The 17,733-nt window shown below is 42.1% G+C and overlaps 1 protein-coding gene across 4 annotated transcripts in view; it reads right to left on the bottom strand.

The window, feature by feature from the left end:
* Nucleotides 1–463: 463 nt before the first annotated feature.
* The window catches only part of FAM118A (family with sequence similarity 118 member A), a 33,407-nt gene continuing 16,137 nt past the window's right edge, over nucleotides 464–17,733 (bottom strand). For all 4 annotated transcript variants that reach the window (XM_067531090.1, XM_067531087.1, XM_067531089.1 and 1 more), the window contains 2 exons: nucleotides 2,678–2,761; nucleotides 464–2,411 (listed from right to left, as the gene is read on the bottom strand). In XM_067531090.1, the coding sequence (XP_067387191.1) occupies nucleotides 2,284–2,411; nucleotides 2,678–2,761 (212 nt within the window). In that variant the 3' untranslated portion in view covers nucleotides 464–2,283. The remainder of the gene's footprint in view (nucleotides 2,412–2,677; nucleotides 2,762–17,733) is intronic.

Raw genomic sequence — 17,733 nt, 5'->3', positions numbered from 1 at the left:
TTCCAGACCTGAAGAGCTGTGTAAGATCAAAAGCTTGTCTCACTAACAGAAGTTAGTCTAATAAACTTATTGCCTTACCCCCCAGGCTAATATCCTCAAGTAATATGTTTATTAAAAAATTATCAAATGAAGTACAGAAAATACATGTAAATTAACTTCTACAGTAGCATTAGTAAAGCCAAATGCATCATTTATTGAACATCTAGGTTTATGGCCTATTTCCTCTGCTTGGAAATCCAGACAAATAGTCTTATTCAAAACAAGGCTTCAAAGCAAGTTACAATATTTCAATTAACTGAATGCATCACACTGAACAGTAAGTTCTAGGTATATCCCTTTTAACTATGCATTATCCCTGAGCTAGCTGCAAATTAGTCCTCAAGATATCTGAAACCTACCTATTCTACTGACAGCAGTTTCCTGGCAACAGAACACACATTGAAGAAATCACACAGAGCCATGATGGGCCACACAGCAATTCTGCTTTTAATTTGCATACACAAAATTGTAAAAAATCCAATCACTACTACTGTGTGCATTTTTCACAGTACAAGTGAAGAGCACAATAGCCAGAAAAGGCTGTTTTACAAGTTAGTTTTCAATAGTGTTTACAGAAATGAAGAGTTGCTTTACTATCTGGTTAAAAAATAAAATTAAGTTTACTTGTGATTTAAAAACAGTTCTACTTAGATTGATCCTAACTTTAAATGTGTTGGAGGGGGGAGGAAGTTGATTATGTAATCTCATTTTAGTTTTCCCATGAGCAACACACATTCAATAGGGTGTATTACAGAAACCGAGTGGGTGAGATGCTGATACACTATGATGATAGGGGCCGTAAAAGTACCATAGAATAGAGTTTAATAAACTTTATTGCAGATAATTTCACCTACAACTGCTCTGTTAAAACAATCTCAGAACTACAGAGTGTTCACAGCAGCCTTAGGAAAATGGATGCAAAAGTGACAGCCTAATCCAGCACCAAAGTACCTTGTTGATGCTGATCAAAGAGATATTAATCCATTTTTGTAACATTTTAGAATTTTGTTTAAAGATGTTACATGAGAAATATAATTGTTTGGTCCAGAGCAGTAAAGTTTTGGGGAAAATGAACAAGTGTTACTGGACACACTCCTGTTTTGTTGTGAAATCCTAGCTCTTGCAATAGAATTTAAATTTGGTAGTTTAAGGCCATGATTCAGCAAGTGTCTTAAGCGACTTTAAAACATATGAAAGTCGCATTGACTTCAGTGAAACTAGCAAGTTACACGTGGTTAAAGTTTTGATGAGCTGGGACTTGTAGCCATTCTATACTGCACATAATTAGATAGTGGCCTGCTTTAATTGTGCAGCAATGAAAACTTCCCACTAATCACTATTTGAGATACCAACAGCATATCCTGTCCTTCAAACAAACATTTCCATTCCAAAGTACAGTAAGTATGGCAGTGAATCCCAGTGAATAAAAAACAGCCTGTATGCTGTTGTTGGCAATTTTCATTTATATCCTCATTTGCCCCAATGTTAAATACTGAAAGGTGCCAGATGAGTGAAAACTGAAATATTCATAGTACAGTTGTATAGGTCAGGTATTTATTATGCTATATAAAACACGTGAAGGTTGAGCATGCTCCAAGGAGCTTACAGTTTACGGTTCAGATCCTGGAAACAGCTTTGTGCAGACAGACCTCTAGGCATATGGAGCCTGTGGTCTAGTCAAAAGGTGCAGAGGGATGCCCACAAAGAGCATCTTGGAAGAGGGACCAGGAATGAGACAGCAGATGAAAAGGGTGGCGTGGAGAGGGAATAAAATATGCAAGCATTTGAATGATGACAGACCCACCATGTGCTACTATTCTTTGTAGTTCTTAAAAATAAATTTCAACCTTATTTTCTACTTCTAAAATGTCTCTTTATAGGGTGTGCCTGTTTCACTTTTAAGCATTTGAACCCCAGCCTCCTTTAGCTTTTAGTTTATACTTAACACTGCCTTTTTCTGGTGGTGTGAAATGAATCCTTGTCTATTTCAAAACTTTTCTTTAACCTTAGAAACTAATATTGTGACTGTAACCTAATATCTTTCACTTACTTTCTACCCCAGTTTCTCCGTGCTCTTGACTGGGATTAGTGATAGTGAGAACCGTTCACTTTGGGAGAGAAAAAAATAAAATTGCTGACAGCTACAGACTACTAAGATGTGTGAAGGTCAGCTCTTACTGCCACTCCATTTGATTGTTCTTGCCAGGAACCAGGCTTTTTACTGTCAGTGCCAAGTAGAAAAAGTTACTGAAGCTCTGGGGTGGTGAGAGCCCAGTTCTCTGCTTCCCTCTTCGGAGATCCCGCACTGTTGCCCTTGACTTGGGTTTCAAACTTCTTTACAATGCCCACCTCATCAGCAAAGGTATCAACTGCTAAAAAATAATCATTGTAGATAAGTCACACACAGCTTAGTAATAAGTGATTGCAATTTGAACTGTGAGAAGTCATCTGCCAATTACCTAATCCAGTTAGTATTTAAACTGCCATGAAACCACTTACACTCCCTAGAAAAGTATTGAGAGATTTGAACTTTTTAGTCCACTTTAACCATGGAAATAATTAGCTCTCAAAACTTTGCATAGAGTACATTTAAGCATCTTGGAGTTTTAACATTTTATTTATTAGGAGGTAAGAATACCATTATCGGATTGTTTGACTCTCTTAGGAAGATCAATGTCATTTTCTCCTAACTTTCTCTTTGCACAGTCCACACATGAAGCCCCTGCAAAATAGATAACTTGAATTAAAAAAATTGTATACATCTATATTAAAATTCTTCTTATGTTATTTTTAACACATTATTTCAAGCATCACATATTAAGCTGCATCCAAGTACAAAGGCCCTACCTTACTAAGAATGATAGGTGTTTTTATTGCAGTGTGATTTATTGATTATGGAATCCAACCTTCAAGCAGCTTTTTACCAGGGCAAGGTAAATCCTCCATTTTAACTATATAGTTGGGGTTTAATAGTTTGCAGGGTGTCATACTAACTCAAATTATGCTTGTTTTTTTTTTTTATTATTATTTTTTTATTTAAAAGGTGTAGATACACCTGTGCCAGCTTGCTTGTATCCTGTGGTGGAAGGTAAATATTTGCAATTGGTCTATTTTATGTGTTTAAAACTGCCAGTGGAGGGTTTTTTTTAGTGTTTTGATGGCTTGATTTTGCTGTGGGCTAAAGTATTTTGAGGGTTAATAACTGCTTGGAGGAACATAGTCTGAACACGTGCTGATATGTTTTTAAAAATTGGTGGGTCTAGGGGTAGAAATATTTATGGTTGGGGTGATTTTATTGCACATTTTGGTTTTGGGGTCTAGTGGTAAGCTAGGGGTAAAATCCATGGTTGCTGTACAGACTGAAATAAAATACTATTTTAAAAGCTGATAAAACCATTTTATAATAATGTTGTTTTTGCTTTACAGTACAGTCAAAACCTGAAAGAAGTTTAAGCAGAAAAAGAAAAGAGGAAAATTCATCACTGTCAGAGCCTGACAGAAAGATGAAGTTCAGTAAATATATTTTAAACAAATATCTAGCTGGTGTGGTAAAGTTACTTTTTTTTTTTTTTTCCCCCTTCTAAAAATGTTATATTTGATGCTAAATTGGAACATTCGTTTTCCTAATCAGGCATGGACTGCTTTCCTGATGCTTTTGTAATTGGAGTTCCAAGGACACCTCCAAAGAACCAGAAATCTTCTCCAGAGTCAGCTCAAAACAGCGAAGGAGCCCAGATGAAACAACAGAAAAGTTCCGAGCTCAGATATGTCAAGCCCAAGGACTCTGGTAAAAAGCACCAGTACACCTCCAGTTTCTCAGAGGTCAACACCACACTAAACCCTGAGATAGCTGTGAGCAAAAACACAAGCATTCACAAACCCGGAGCACTTGCTCTAGGGGTTGTGAATCAAAAACCAAGGGCTGAAAGCTCCTACGAGGCTGGAGTATTGGAGAATTATTACAAACCAGGCCCCTGCCTCGATATGTCTGATGCAACTCTTTGTTATTCTAAAGAGCTATGGGAAAAATATGAGTGCAAATGGGCAAACATCACACTTCGTTCAGAGAGCTGATGGACGCTGTATTTTCCAGAAACCATGTAAAAATGCAAAAGCTCTTAATAAATACGCTGAAAAATATTTCAGTTTTCCAGAGAATGGTTCTGAAGCCGCACAGCTAGTCACGATAAGGGGCACCTGACCGTTAAAGTGTAACCAAAAAGGGGGATGCCCTTTGAGGGATAGACGGGCGGCTGCCAAAAAGTTACAGACCAGGATCATTGCAAAAATTTTAAAAAAGGTGATGAGGTGAAAAAAACAAAAAGAAATGCCCCCTAGTGGAGATTCGCAGACTGGAGTGTTTGAGAACAGGGAGGTGGAAATCAGTTCTCTAGGTGGGTCCCCAGCTGCGCCCTTGGAGCCTGACATAGAAGACGGTCCCATAGAGGAAGCCGCAAATGACCCCACCCCCGATGTGTATATGGAGCGGGTGAGAAGCTGGCAAAGGGAGTTTCCTAGATTTAGGGGTTCGGTATATTGTGAGGAGTTTTGTTTGGTCAATCTTGACCAAATCAATTCAGCTGAGCAGGTCATTGAAGCTGTGCACAGGGGGATACAGATGGTTCTCGATGATATTAACGTCAGGCTAGACCCGGACGATTACATTCAGTTACGTTTAGAGGGGTCGTAATTTAAACAATCCTTTGTTTTCGGTCAGAAGAAATAGGGATGACCTGTCTGCTGAGGATTTCTTAAATCAGGCCTCTAAACTGTTGCAGAGTAACAGAGAGGTGCACGTCGACGGGACGTTACGCCTCGTTGTGACGGTTGTGAAAAACATAGGCAGGGGTGCCCATAGGGTTTTAAATTCTATCCTCAACAGTCAAATCATCCACAAAAAGAGACAATGTTTAGTGGACCTGGCTTACGCCGGTACCAATCTGTGTTTTGCAGGCGGGCTCTTGGCCATCATGTCTGACTGCAAACCTACAGATGCAGCATTGTTAGATGGGGTGAGAAAGTTGCATGAAAAACTGGCTTGGTCAGATCAAAAAAAGGTTTTGTGACGTGGCGGCATTTGAACAGCATTTGCATGTCAATATACAGGTGGTGCTTTACATGATGAAAGGAAAGTGTTTTTTTTTTAAAAAACGGGGGGTCCTGTGTACCCCAAGACATTTTTTATCCTGCTGCACAATGAGCGTTACTATGGTGTTTTGGATGTAAAAAGGTTGTTCACTTCCAGTCAGGTGCCCATCTGGGGTCCAATCCTGTTCTCGGGGTGGTCCCCTGGGGCAAAACCCTCTCCCATTGGTGGGGAGCGGGCGGGGGGTGTTCTCGGAGGGTGGTCGCACCACCTGCTTCCGGGCAGACGCCCAACTTGACCAGAAAGTCATAACCCGAGGGGGGACCAGATGTCAGGTGACCAGATGGGGTGGGACTTCTGGTGCCAGAGGTGGGACGTCCGGTCACAGGACCGTTGATTGAAGGGCGGAGGAGGTGGGCCTTCCACTCACGTGACCTTTGATTGAAGGTAGGGCCTTTGTACTACTTTGAAGCTCTTATAGAAATTTTGTAACTCCTGTTGTGCAGTGAGTGACACTGTACTACTCTGGTTTGTGGATAACTGGTGATCGTCCCTCATTCACTACAGGTGGGTTATTCTCCTCTTCCAAGCAAGGCTTTAAAACACTTGTATCTTTACAATGTACTGCAGGTGGAGCTGTTCAGAGAACTGATTACCTCCAACTCCCCACTATTTCACTTCTCCTCAAGCAGGTAGTTTCTCTTTGCCTCCTCTCTCTGTTGCTGGGCAGGATCTTTTCCATTATATTTTTTAAATGTGTCCCTTTCTGCTTAGTACTGCCTCGTAGGAAGAGAATTTTTGAGAACAGGAGTTTGCAGGAAACCAGTATTGGATGAGAAAACATGGCAGTGTAACAGGACTAGCTAGGATCAAAAGGGCTTCTGCTCCTGGCCCTGCTGTGCAATAGTATGCCAACTCCCACACTCCACTGTATGGCAATGTGGCAAGAAAGCCTTAAGCTGTTTGGGGCAGAAATTCAGCAGGGGGACCTGGAGACTGTGCAAAGCCAAGAAAGTTGTTATGCTGGCTAGTCATGTTCTAGGCCAAAATTAAGCAGGAATTACCTGGGAGCAGAAATTCAGCAGCAAGTTTTGGCCTTTGGGAAGTAACAAGCAAGAGGTCCTTGGCTATTTTTTCCTTTTCTGCCTGGGGTGAAATATGGTATCCAGGAATGTTCCCAACAGGCTGTTATGTCAGACAGGCAGGCAAAACCCAAAAGACTGAATTTCCCACTGCTTTCAGCCTGCCACAGCAACCAGGTGTTCTTCCCCCATTATTCCAGAAAGACCATTAGCTAGTCCTACTTGTGGTCAGTCTTAACTCCACTCCCCTCTCTCTGAATACAGCTCTGACACTGGACATCGTAGTTTAAAAAACTTGAACACATCAGGGCAACCTGAAGGTTCTGTGCAGTGATTCTGTTCCACCTCTACTTCCTCAAATGTGGGTTTGTGCACCAGACACTTTCCCACTCCTTTCGCTGTGTTCCTCTGTTAGCAGCATGTCTGGCCTATACTGTGGGAATGCTGATGCCAGGTAACCCTCTCTTCCCATTACTCCCTCAAATGTGGCCTAGTCCAGGTCTTATTTTACCACTGGTTTCTCATGTTATGCAAGATGCAGCAGCAAGATCTCATTTATACTGCTAATCCCTCAGGACGAACATCCCTTCTTTTTGGCTTCCTTTTAGTTACTGTGGTGCAACCCAGCCTGCTTTTTTAACCGTGGATTACTTTTCTGAATCTCAAAAAGAGTCCTACAAAAAGTGGAAGCTAGGTCAAATTACAAAAGGATATGAATATAAACACCAGAAGTATGTTGGATCAAAATTAGAAAGGCCAAAGCACAAAATGAGATTAAACTAGCTAGAGCCGTAAAAGGTAACAAGAAAACATTCTACAAATACATTAGAAGCAAGAGGAAAACCAAGGACAGGGTTGGCCCATTACTCAACAAGGGGGGAAAAGCAACAACAGAAAATGTGAAAACGACAGATATGCTAAATGACTTCATTTCAGTTTTCACCAAAAAGTTTAGTAGCAATTGAACATGGGAAATGGGACAAAATTGAACAAATTGAATTGAACAAAATGGGAAATGACTGAACAGGAAGGAGTACTACAGGAAGGAGTACTACAGAAAGGGATGGGGGGGGGGGGGCGTGCGGAGGAGTCATAGTGGATCACAAGCTAATTATGAGTCAACCGTGTAACACTTGCAAAAAAAGCAAACATTCTGTAATGTATTAGCCAGGAGTGTTGTAAGCAAGACATGAGAAATAATTCTTCAGCTCTATTCCACACTGATACGGTCTCAACTACAGCATTGTGTCCAGTTCTGGGTGCCCCATGTCAGGAAAGATGTGGACAAATTGGAGAAAGTTCAGAGAAAAATCAACAAGTGATTAGAGATCTAGAAAATGACCTATGAGGGAAGATTGAAAAAACTGAGTTTGTTTAATCTGGAGAAGAGAAGACTGAGGGGGGGGACACAATAACAGTTTTCAAGTACATAAAAGATTGCTACAAGGAGGAGGGAGAAAAATTGTTCTTGTTAACTTCTGAGGATAGGACGAGGAGCAATGGACTTAAATTGCAGGAAAGGTGGTTTAGGTTGGACATTAGGGAAAAGTTCCTGTCAGGGTAGTTAAACACTGGAATAAATTACCTAAAGAGGTTGTGGAATCTTCTTCATTGGGGATTTTTAAGAGCAGGTTAGACAAACACCTGTCAGGGATGGTCTAGATAATACTTAATCCTGCCTTGAGAGCAGGGGACTGGACAAGAAGACCTCTCGTGGTTCCTTCCAATCTTACACTTCAATAGCATCTTGAATCTGCACGTAAAGGTGTGGTGAAGCTTTTCTCCTCCCAGTTTCACTAACTATGTGCCAGATCAGTTTAACCTGCTATTTTATTGAGCCCAATAGTAGCTTTCATCCAAGTGACATTGGTGGAAGTGTCTAGTTCGTACCTTTGGCCTGCCAGCTCCAACAACAAGATTAATGGCTATATACACACTGAAATGTTAGCATGAGGGAGGAGAATGCACTATTGTTATACAGGTGTAAAACCACTTCACCATGGCTTTAAAGCTCAGAGGCTTACTGCATGAGCAAGGGACTTCAAGCATAAGCACTCATACCCAGCTCTGCTCTTCCCCTGCTCCATAGCCTCTGTAATATGTTTTTTAAAATAGCATTCCTGCTTCTAAGGGGCAAGTCATATACTAGGGCAGCAACAAAAGCTGAAGATGCAAAAGCATCAGAGTCTTTACAGTGGAGAGAAGAGTAGCCCAATAGATTGAGGTTTCTTCTACATTTGACATGGTTAGTTCAATCCTTCAATAAGATGCCTTTGTGTACCATGACCAAAAACTCCCCAAAAAGGTAAGAAAATAACTCCCAAACCAACCTGAGATTTCTGCCATCTATTCTATAAGAGAAAATAACTTTTTTCTACAGTTTTCAAGCCTTCCAAATCCAATTTTAACATCTCTACATTAGACAGATAGGATGGATGAAGCAGTCCTGTTTCATCCAGCCTATCTTCTCACCTTCCTCTGAACTAGAAAGCAGGCAGTGAAGACCAGCACTATTCTTTTTCCTTAGGAATTTTTTTTGGGTGTTCTTCCTGGTAGAAGAGACTGGACAGATTTCACTTAATGTTGCTTTTGTCCAGGCTGTTTGAGTGGTTGCAGATGTATTCTATTCAGGTGCGCATGCACTCAGCATGCCCAACTCAAGAGTTGCCTATCAGTATCTGTAGGAGCAACGCTCACAGCCTCTAGCCCATCGCCTCTATCATGGCTGCATAAGGGCAGTGGTGTCACCATCCCCCTTTCAGTGCCTTCTCACCTCCTGCGGCTAAGTCAGAGATCCTGTATGGTATTTTTCCCCTCACATTTTTGTGAGTTATTTGTAAATAGTTAGTAGTACCCTATAGTTATGTGCCAGCTTTAGGTCTGTTATAAAGTACTATGTCCTCACCAGTGTTTTAAGCACTGTCCATGTGGAGTGGCTATTCCCAATAATGACCTCCCATCCGCTGTCTGTGGTGCCTAGGAGAGCTGCTCCTTTAAACAGGATTCAAGGGGCCTGAAACTTACACTTAAAACAGCATCTCATGGAGAAGCCATGAGGCCAGACTATCTCTGTCCACAGAGGCCCTTCCCCCCCAGTATGTCTTTAGAGTCCATACAGACCCTTGAGAGGCTGCTTGAGGTAGACTCTCCACCTTAGACAAGAAGGGACTGGTCCCCTTCCTCTGGTCCCCTGAGAAAGAAGACACAAAGCAAATCAGAGCCATTCCACAGCTCAAAGAGATTCTTCCCCCTTTTCTAGACACAGTAGGGGCAATCATCATGCTTCTTCTGGTACCATAGATAGAACAGGGCTGTCCACCTGCTCTCTGGTGTTGATACAACGTATCAGACTGACACCATAGCATCAACTCCAGCACCATCTGCTGAACTGCTGTTGAGTCTGGTGGTGCTGACATTTATCCTCAGCTCTACTTGTTTACCAGGTAGCACCTAATTTACTCCGCCTGGCAGTCCTGGACTCTCCTTTGGTTCCGGAACTCGTCTTCTGCAGTGATATTCCTGTCAGTCTCAGCACACTGTGTTTGTTGCTTCACAGGAGTCTACCAAAGAAGCGATTTTGGTTCTTACCAAAGCATCCATCTTTGGTACTGATGCTGTTTTTGGTACCTAACACTTTGTTAACCTCCTCAACAACATCTGTGTAACCCCTCCCAATCCAGCACTGATTTCGGCCTTGGCACTGACCGTGATCCTGGAACTGATGTTTTTCCCAGTGCCGAATTTTGTTAAGATTTCAAGTACCTGATTGATGACACCACAACCTTTGGTACTGGCCAAAATTCTGATGCAGCACTGGACTGCAGGTATTGCTCCACCATTATCAGCAGACTATTTGGGGGACTCATTATGCTCAAGCTCGGGATCAGCATCATCATCTCCATCCCTTCCCAGAGTCTGGTCTCGCAAATCCTCTAGCTCTCCTTTGAAGAACCATTATCAATACCAAGATCATTCTGGGATAGGGTGCTTGGCCCAGTGCTTATTGGCCTCCATTGCTGTATTCATTTCCACAGTGACATCTGTGGGGTGTCCCACCTCCTTCAAGATCAAGGTCAGCAACTCTAGACTGAGATCATTGAGCCATCTGGTTGTTTTACCATCAGTCCCACCTGGAAAGGAGGCACAGGCTGATATGGCAGCAGCAGCAAAAATTCCAATACAGCAGGAGGATTAACCATTTGTTTAGGAAGGGGTTCCTGTTTCTCCACCCTCATCATACTCTTCACCTGATGATTCCATGGTTCCAACTCATCCTTTCCAATTCCAGAGGACTTTAAGGCTTGTCAGGACCTTCTAAGAAGATCCGCAGCTTTCGGTATCCAAATGGAGTTTATCCACACCAAAACATACCAATAAATGTTACTATGTTCCCATGCTGGGAATTGAATGTTTCTATTCACACTCTGCTCCTAATTTGCTTGTAGTAACTGCTGCAAATGAGAGGATGTGACAAGGAAGATACAAGTCTACCCCAAATAACAAAAAGGTCAAGAAATTGGATTTAATGGGTAGAAAAGTTTACTCCACCTCCTTGCAGATACGCATCATTAATCAGCACACTCTTGTCTAAATACAATTTTATTAAATTGGAAACCAGTATCCATATGAGACCCGTACATGCCTACGGTAGTCCCCTGAAAATGACACCCTCAGGGCAGTATGCAAAAAGGAGAGCAGATCCTCCCAAAACTGGTGGCTAACACTGAAGTAAGATTCACAGTAAGATTCAGTCACAAATAGTGCTCCTGATTCCCCACACTGGTTATCAAGATGCTAAAAACAAGAAGTTACACAGCCCCCTTTACTGCATTTCATTCTCTAGTTCCAAATCAGCAACTAGGTCCAGTAAAGTGAGGCGTTATTTAAAAACTCTATGGCCTTTACCAAAACTTTCTCCTGAGCCCCAAAGGATCAACCACATTGCCAGATCAATATTGGTTTGAATTTTACCCAAAATACCATGCTGCCAGCCAATCCTTTAGTAACTGAAACTGAAGGTTTATTATTAAAAAAAAAAAAAAAAAAAAAAAGGAGAGATGTCAAAGGATCAAAGCAATCAGATGCATACAAATGATTTCGAAGTCTATATATATATATATCAGATTCTTAGCAGAAATATGGAGTTTGCAAGCTTGTACAGTTCCTCTGGTGTACATCCAGTACCTGGATAGGTCTCAGTCCTTTGTTTCACAGCTTCAGATGTAGAAAAGTTGATCCAGATGCAAGAAGCAGGAATGAAGACAAAATGGACATAGTGAAGTCGCATTTTAAAATCTCTATCGTGTGGCTTCATCCTGTGCTTCAAACACAAGCACATAGAATATGATCATGGAAAAGCTCAGAGTTCTTGTCCACAGGCATGTCCCTACATGTCCTGATCACTTATAGGTGTAGCCCCTGGCTTCTCTGCCTGTGCTCACTGTATAACTGAGGGTCCTTGATTGGCCTTCAATCAGGCTGGACAGTGCTGGTCCTAATCTGTTGGGAGTGTCACCCATTAGCACAGCACAAGTTTTAGATACAGAAATATTACACACACTCATAGCTTACAATACAAAGATACATATATAGATGAGCTTATCGTATTCAGCAACTCACAACTTTTCCAGTGATACCTTACATGGCATATTTTGCAAGATCTGTTGTAATTTTGCAATATTGATATCAGTAATATTATAAATGGTCACCCCTCATCCAGACAGCATCACACTATATTTAGAAAGAAGCTGCTGAGGATACTAGGGAGGAGTTTAAAGCTTTCCTGGGAGCGGCCCATCTAGTAGCAAAGACTTCACTGCAATCAGTGCTTGATGTGGCAAACACCTCATCCAAGCTTATGGCCTCAGTTATAAACTTGAGATGGGCATCCTGGCTGTAGAATTCAGCAGAATTCATTGCTCCTGATATACCGCAAATTGACCAATTGATGAAATCTCTCTGTTAAAATGGATTAAACATTACATTAGTTTAAGACTCTCAGGCTATGTTACGATCATTAGGAGGTTATACCCCAGCAGTTAAGACTCCATTATGGGGGGGGTCAGCAACAATTTTGCCAGTACCCCCCAGACATATTTTAGACAGCTCTTACTCCACGAGACAACAAGACTCTTCCAAGAGGAAGCATAAGCCTCACTGGAGAAGACCCTCAGGTTCTAGCTTTCAACAGACAGCACGTCTTTCATTAGCTACTGGCAAGCAGTCATTTGCACATGCCAGTCAAGGCCTGCACACCAGTTGCAGGCATTCATACCATCCCCCCTTCCCTATTTGGAGACAGACCGGCCCACTTCATCACTGCTTGGGGCTTGATTACCTCAGGCAAGTGGATCTTAAGCACTGACAGACTGGGCTATGCCACTCAATTCCTATCCATTCCTCCTTCACACTCTTCTACCTTGTTCCTTTTCATCATGAGTCACTGCTTCTTCAGCAGCTCTGGAGCATTAGGGAAGCGGATTCTAGTCCCAGTGTTTCCTTATTCCCACATCGAAGGAAAAGGGAAAACGCATTCTCAATCTTTGTGGTCTCAACAAATACATCAGATTTTGCATGGTTACATTAGCTATGATACTTTCTGCCTTGAATCATGTTGATTGGTTTGCCACTTCAATCTCCAAGATGCCTGCTTTCATGTGGTGATTCTCCTAAGCCACAGGAAGTTCCTGAGATTCCTAGAAGGTGCCCCAAGAATCTTTACCAAATGCACAGCAGTGGTGGCAACCAATCTCAGAAAGAAAGGAATTCACATCTTCCTGTATCAAGATGGCTGGCTGCAGAGTTGCACATCCCAGGAGCAGGTTCTCAGTCAGGTTTATTTCACACTGGATCTTTTTAATCATATAGGACTGATTTTGAACAAGACACAGTCAATGCTGAATCCTACTTAAAAAAAAAAACCCAAGTTCTCTGGGGTCCTACTAGACTATGAATTTGAGAGTCCACAATATTTGATGCCTGTGCATGGACCACTGATCTCAATTTTTGACTGTGGGTTGGGTATGCCTGAAGTTACTAGGCTGTGTGGCTGCATGCATGTACGTGGTCCATATGCGAGGTTTGTCTTTGGCCTCTCCACTCTTGGTTGGAGTTGGTTTTTCCCGCTGCCCCGAGCTACCACTCTTCAGACAGGCTTGTGTGACTACCTCCAGAGATACCAGACCCTTTGCAGTGGTGGACAGATCAGATCAATTTATGTCAGGGTGTCCCCCTTTTCCCATCCTACACCAACCAAAATTGATCACCGATGCATCCTCAGTAGGTTGTGGGACACAAAGAATCATTAAACAAGTCCAGGGCTCATGGTCTGAACAGGAAGCATCCTTGCATATCAACACTCTTGAACTTCAAGCCATCATCAATGCCTGTCAAGCTTTTTGGGATCAGATCAAAGGAGCACCAGTTCACAAGCTTACTGACAATACCACCGTGAGGTATTATGTGAACAAGCAGAGGGGAGCTCATTCCAGGCAACTTTGTCAGGAAGCAGTAAGGTTCTGATGCTTCTGCATTGGTGAGGGCATCACGCTCACAGCCTTGCATTTACTGGTTCTCAAAACCAGCTGCCTGATTGTCTCAGCAGGACTTTCTCCAAGAACCACAAATGGTTCTTGAAAAGCAGCATGGTCAAGTTCATCTTCAGGGAATAGAGTATCCTGTCGGTCAACCTCTGTGCAACAGAGGACAACAAGAAGTGTTGCTGATTTTGTTTGTAAGCATGACGCAGTCCATGGCCTCTAACCGATACCTTTCATCTGAAATAGACAGAGGCTCTGATGTAGGCATTCCCTCCTACTGCCCGCATCCCTTAGGTGATCCTCAAGCTGAACTTGTGACCAGGCCGAGATGATTCTCATTGTGCCAGCTTGACCAAGATGGTGCTAGTTCTCGAATTCCACAGTCTGAGAGTTTGACGTCCCATATCCCTTCCTCCACTGACATAACACCATGGTCAAGTTGTGCATCCAGTGCTGAGCAGACTATACCTCACAGCGTGGTTGGCGCATAGCTAGATAAGGGAGAAGGGCAATGCTCTCAAGCAGTTCAGGAAAACAGTCAAAAAGCTTACTAGGTCTACTTATTTGGCCAAACGGAAAGATTTTCTGGTCTGGACAATATCAAATGGAATCCAACCCAGGTCAGCTCCTATTCATGACATTTTACACTACCTGCCACATTTGAAGTCTTCGGGGCTAGCTCTTAGCTTTTTAAGGAGTCACTTGATGGCAATCTTGGCTTTCCATCCTCTTATCCAAGCAAAATTGGTTCTCTCAAATCCTATGGAAGGGAGATTTCTGAATGATATCCACCTATTCCCACCAGTGAAGGAATTGGTTCCATTGTGGGTTCTTAATACTGCATTAGCTGCTTTCATGAATACTGCTCCTTGTCCCTTCTTTCCCACAAGGCTGCTGTTCTTGTTGTGATAACTTTCACAAGGAGAGTCTGTGAAATACAGGCCTTATGGCAGGGCCCCTGAACACACAGTTCTTCATGGATTAAGTATCCTTGAGACCACACTGGAAGTTTTTAGTCAAAAGTGATTTCACAATTTTACTTAAACCAAGGTATTTAATTTACCCTTATTCTTTCCCAAGCCACATTCCAATCCTGATGAACAATAGTTTCATACCTTAGATATGAGGCAGCGTCTGATTTTTTTAGTCTGGAAAGGATTAAGCTTTTTCAGTCATCAATCAGCTTTTCATCTCTTTTGCAGATCTGAGGATAGGTCAGCCAGCAGCGGTACAGCAGATTTCCAGATGGATAACTTCCCGCATTAATACAGCTTACTGAGTAGCTGAGGCCATACCCCTACAAACTATGCAGGCTAATTCAACAAGGGTTCAAGCCACTTCAGTGGCATTTCTTAATGCTATTTCAATTTTGGATATTTGCAGGATTGCTACATGGTCCTCCATACACATTTACCAAGCATTATGCTATAATGGCAGTTTCCAGGTCAGATGCAAACTTTGGGAGGACAGTTCTGCAGACACTATTTAGGTAGATGCTGAGCCCACCTCCTATAAGTATTACTTGCTAGTCACCTTAAAAGGACTATATGTCAGCAGTCATTCGAAGAAGAAAAAATGGTTATCTTCCTGTACTTTAACTATTGTTCTTCTAGATATGGATGCAGATGTGTATTCCATGACCCAACCTGTCCCCTTTGCACTGAAGTCTACTCTTGATGTTCAGTGTGAAGGAACTGAAGGGGTTCAAGGCAGCACTGCCCTTATATAGCCATGGGAGAGGCAAAGGCCAGAGGGTACAAGCACCACCTCTACAGGTGCTGCTAGGCAAAATTGAGCTGGGTGCCCACACACCTGAGTGGAATCCCTGTCTCACCCACATCATATCTTGAACAACAACAATTACACCATTTTACTGTATGCAAGGTCCACTACGGCATGGAGTTCAGATCTTTGAAAAGATTTTTCTCAGGATTTTCATTGTCCTACAAGGAAACCTGTCTCCATGTACCAGTTTGCTACCTGATGATATTTGCTGACCTATTTCCAATTCCAGGCACTGTGCTTTGGCTCCCCTTCCATTCCTTGTTCTCTCTCCAGTTTTATGGTAACTCTGATGGCCAGTCTACAAAAAGGTCACAGAACATGTGCTGATAGCCCACCTATATGAGATAATAGCTGTATTTACTGACGAGACCTTTTAACTGCTCCCGTCCCTCCACTCTTCGTCAGTTTTCAGAGGAGTGCCTCAGTCCGCTCTCAGAATCTGGCCCACCTCTAGGCATCAGGCATTCTTGATTCTAGTCCAGTTGCCCAAGGAAAGATTTCACAATTTGCATTTCATCTGGGAACTTCAAGTATTTGCTCTCCAGGGACTGCTATTATTTTATGTAACAGTAACTGGATGTGGAAACTGTTCCATGGTGGGGATGCACTTCTGTATTGTACAAATATTCCTCATTTGTAAATGGAATTTCCAAGATTGGAAACCAGATTATCTTCTACATCACACAGAGCTTAGATAGGCTCAATTTAATTTAAGGCAACTGGCTGTCCCAGGAAACTCATTAGAATAACTTTCTAGAGTTACATGCAGTTAAGAAGGTGGGTCTTCTCTCTCTACTCTTAGATTCCCCCTGGTTTTGGTTATCATTCGCATGAAAAGCAACAGTAAACTGGCACTTCCACTACGTTCAGTTTACTTGATGTTTTAAGTTTCCCCTCTCATTTGTGGAGATGTGTTTTACTGCTGGCTATTGCCAGTTATAATGGATCAGAGAGTACCTACCAGCTGCCCACTGGGGAGAAAAGCAGAGTTTACTTACCTACCCATAACTTTTCCTTCTGTGAAGTGGCCACCTGATGCTCCATGAGACCCCACTCATGGCATCACCTAATTTGCATTACTCCAGTTGAAGGGGGAAAACTCAATCCTTCCTGCAGAGAGAGATGGGAAAATCTTGGGATTCCCTCATACTGTGATCCTACTTTGCTGCAAATCTTCATTTCCATTTGTATAATAAATAAGTAAGTAGATTGGCAGTCTTTAAGGAGGATAGTTTTTCATAGTATTTAATAACTAGATTTTATAGTTTGTCTTCTCAGCTGGGGAATTAGAGACAATCAGTTCTCTGTACAGCTCCACCTACTGGCAATATGTTGTGAAAACTAGAGAGTTTAAAAAAAAAAAAAAAAAAAAAAAACCAAAAAACCTCTATGCTTGGAAGACAAGAAGGAATAACCTTTTGTAATGGATCACAAAGCACCAGGTGCTCACAAGGGAGAAGGAAAAGTTATGAATAGGTAAGTAAATTTTACTTTTATTGGCCATAATGCTGACCAATAATATACAGTTGCACCTTTGGCCAGAGGATCTCAAATATTCCCTCCTCAACCTCCTCAGAGTGGGGAGTTCCTCTGGGCCTGAACCACTTGGGGACACTGCCATCATTACACTGGATACCAGCACTTAAAGTAGGCCCCCCTTTGTTTGAACTAAGAAAAGTGAAAGGAATACATTTTTGCTTTTGCAGTGATATCATATGGCAAGTTCCATTCCTGCAATGAGCACACCACACCGCTCTGTAAAACTCTGGAATCTATATTCATTGGAGGGATTCCTGCTTTGGGCTGCTTAGAACTGCATATCATGGCAGCTGCTTCTGTTCCTTAGTGTAAGAGGGAGGATGTCCCTTTAGCATGTGGGGAGAAGAATGTCCTGACTTTAGAGATTTGTTTCTTGAAAAGCGACAAGCCTATGTTAAGGAATCATTATTAACCTCCATACGTGATATTCCCAAAGTGAGCACATGATGGACATTTAATCTGCTGGCGGGACAGGGTTGGTGGTTAAGTTATTACAGGGAGATAAGTGAATGTGCTATATGGGGCAGCGGTAACATTTGTTTTAATATTTTCAGTTTCTCACTGCCCTTTCTGTTTGTTCTGTTCTGAAAGACAGATTTAGGGACTAACCAGAAAGGAACACCAGCATGAAATCTAGTTAGTACAGTAAGTTAAATGCAGTTTT

Source organism: Emydura macquarii, unplaced genomic scaffold (genome assembly GCF_026122565.2).
Source record: "Emydura macquarii macquarii isolate MOO-44397 ecotype Brisbane River unplaced genomic scaffold, CSIRO-AGI_Emac_v2 contig_3122, whole genome shotgun sequence".
In the NCBI taxonomy this organism is placed as follows: domain Eukaryota; kingdom Metazoa; phylum Chordata; order Testudines; family Chelidae; genus Emydura; species Emydura macquarii.
Note: the sequence above shows the minus strand (reverse complement) of the source record. Positions and strands in the feature narration are given on the sequence as shown.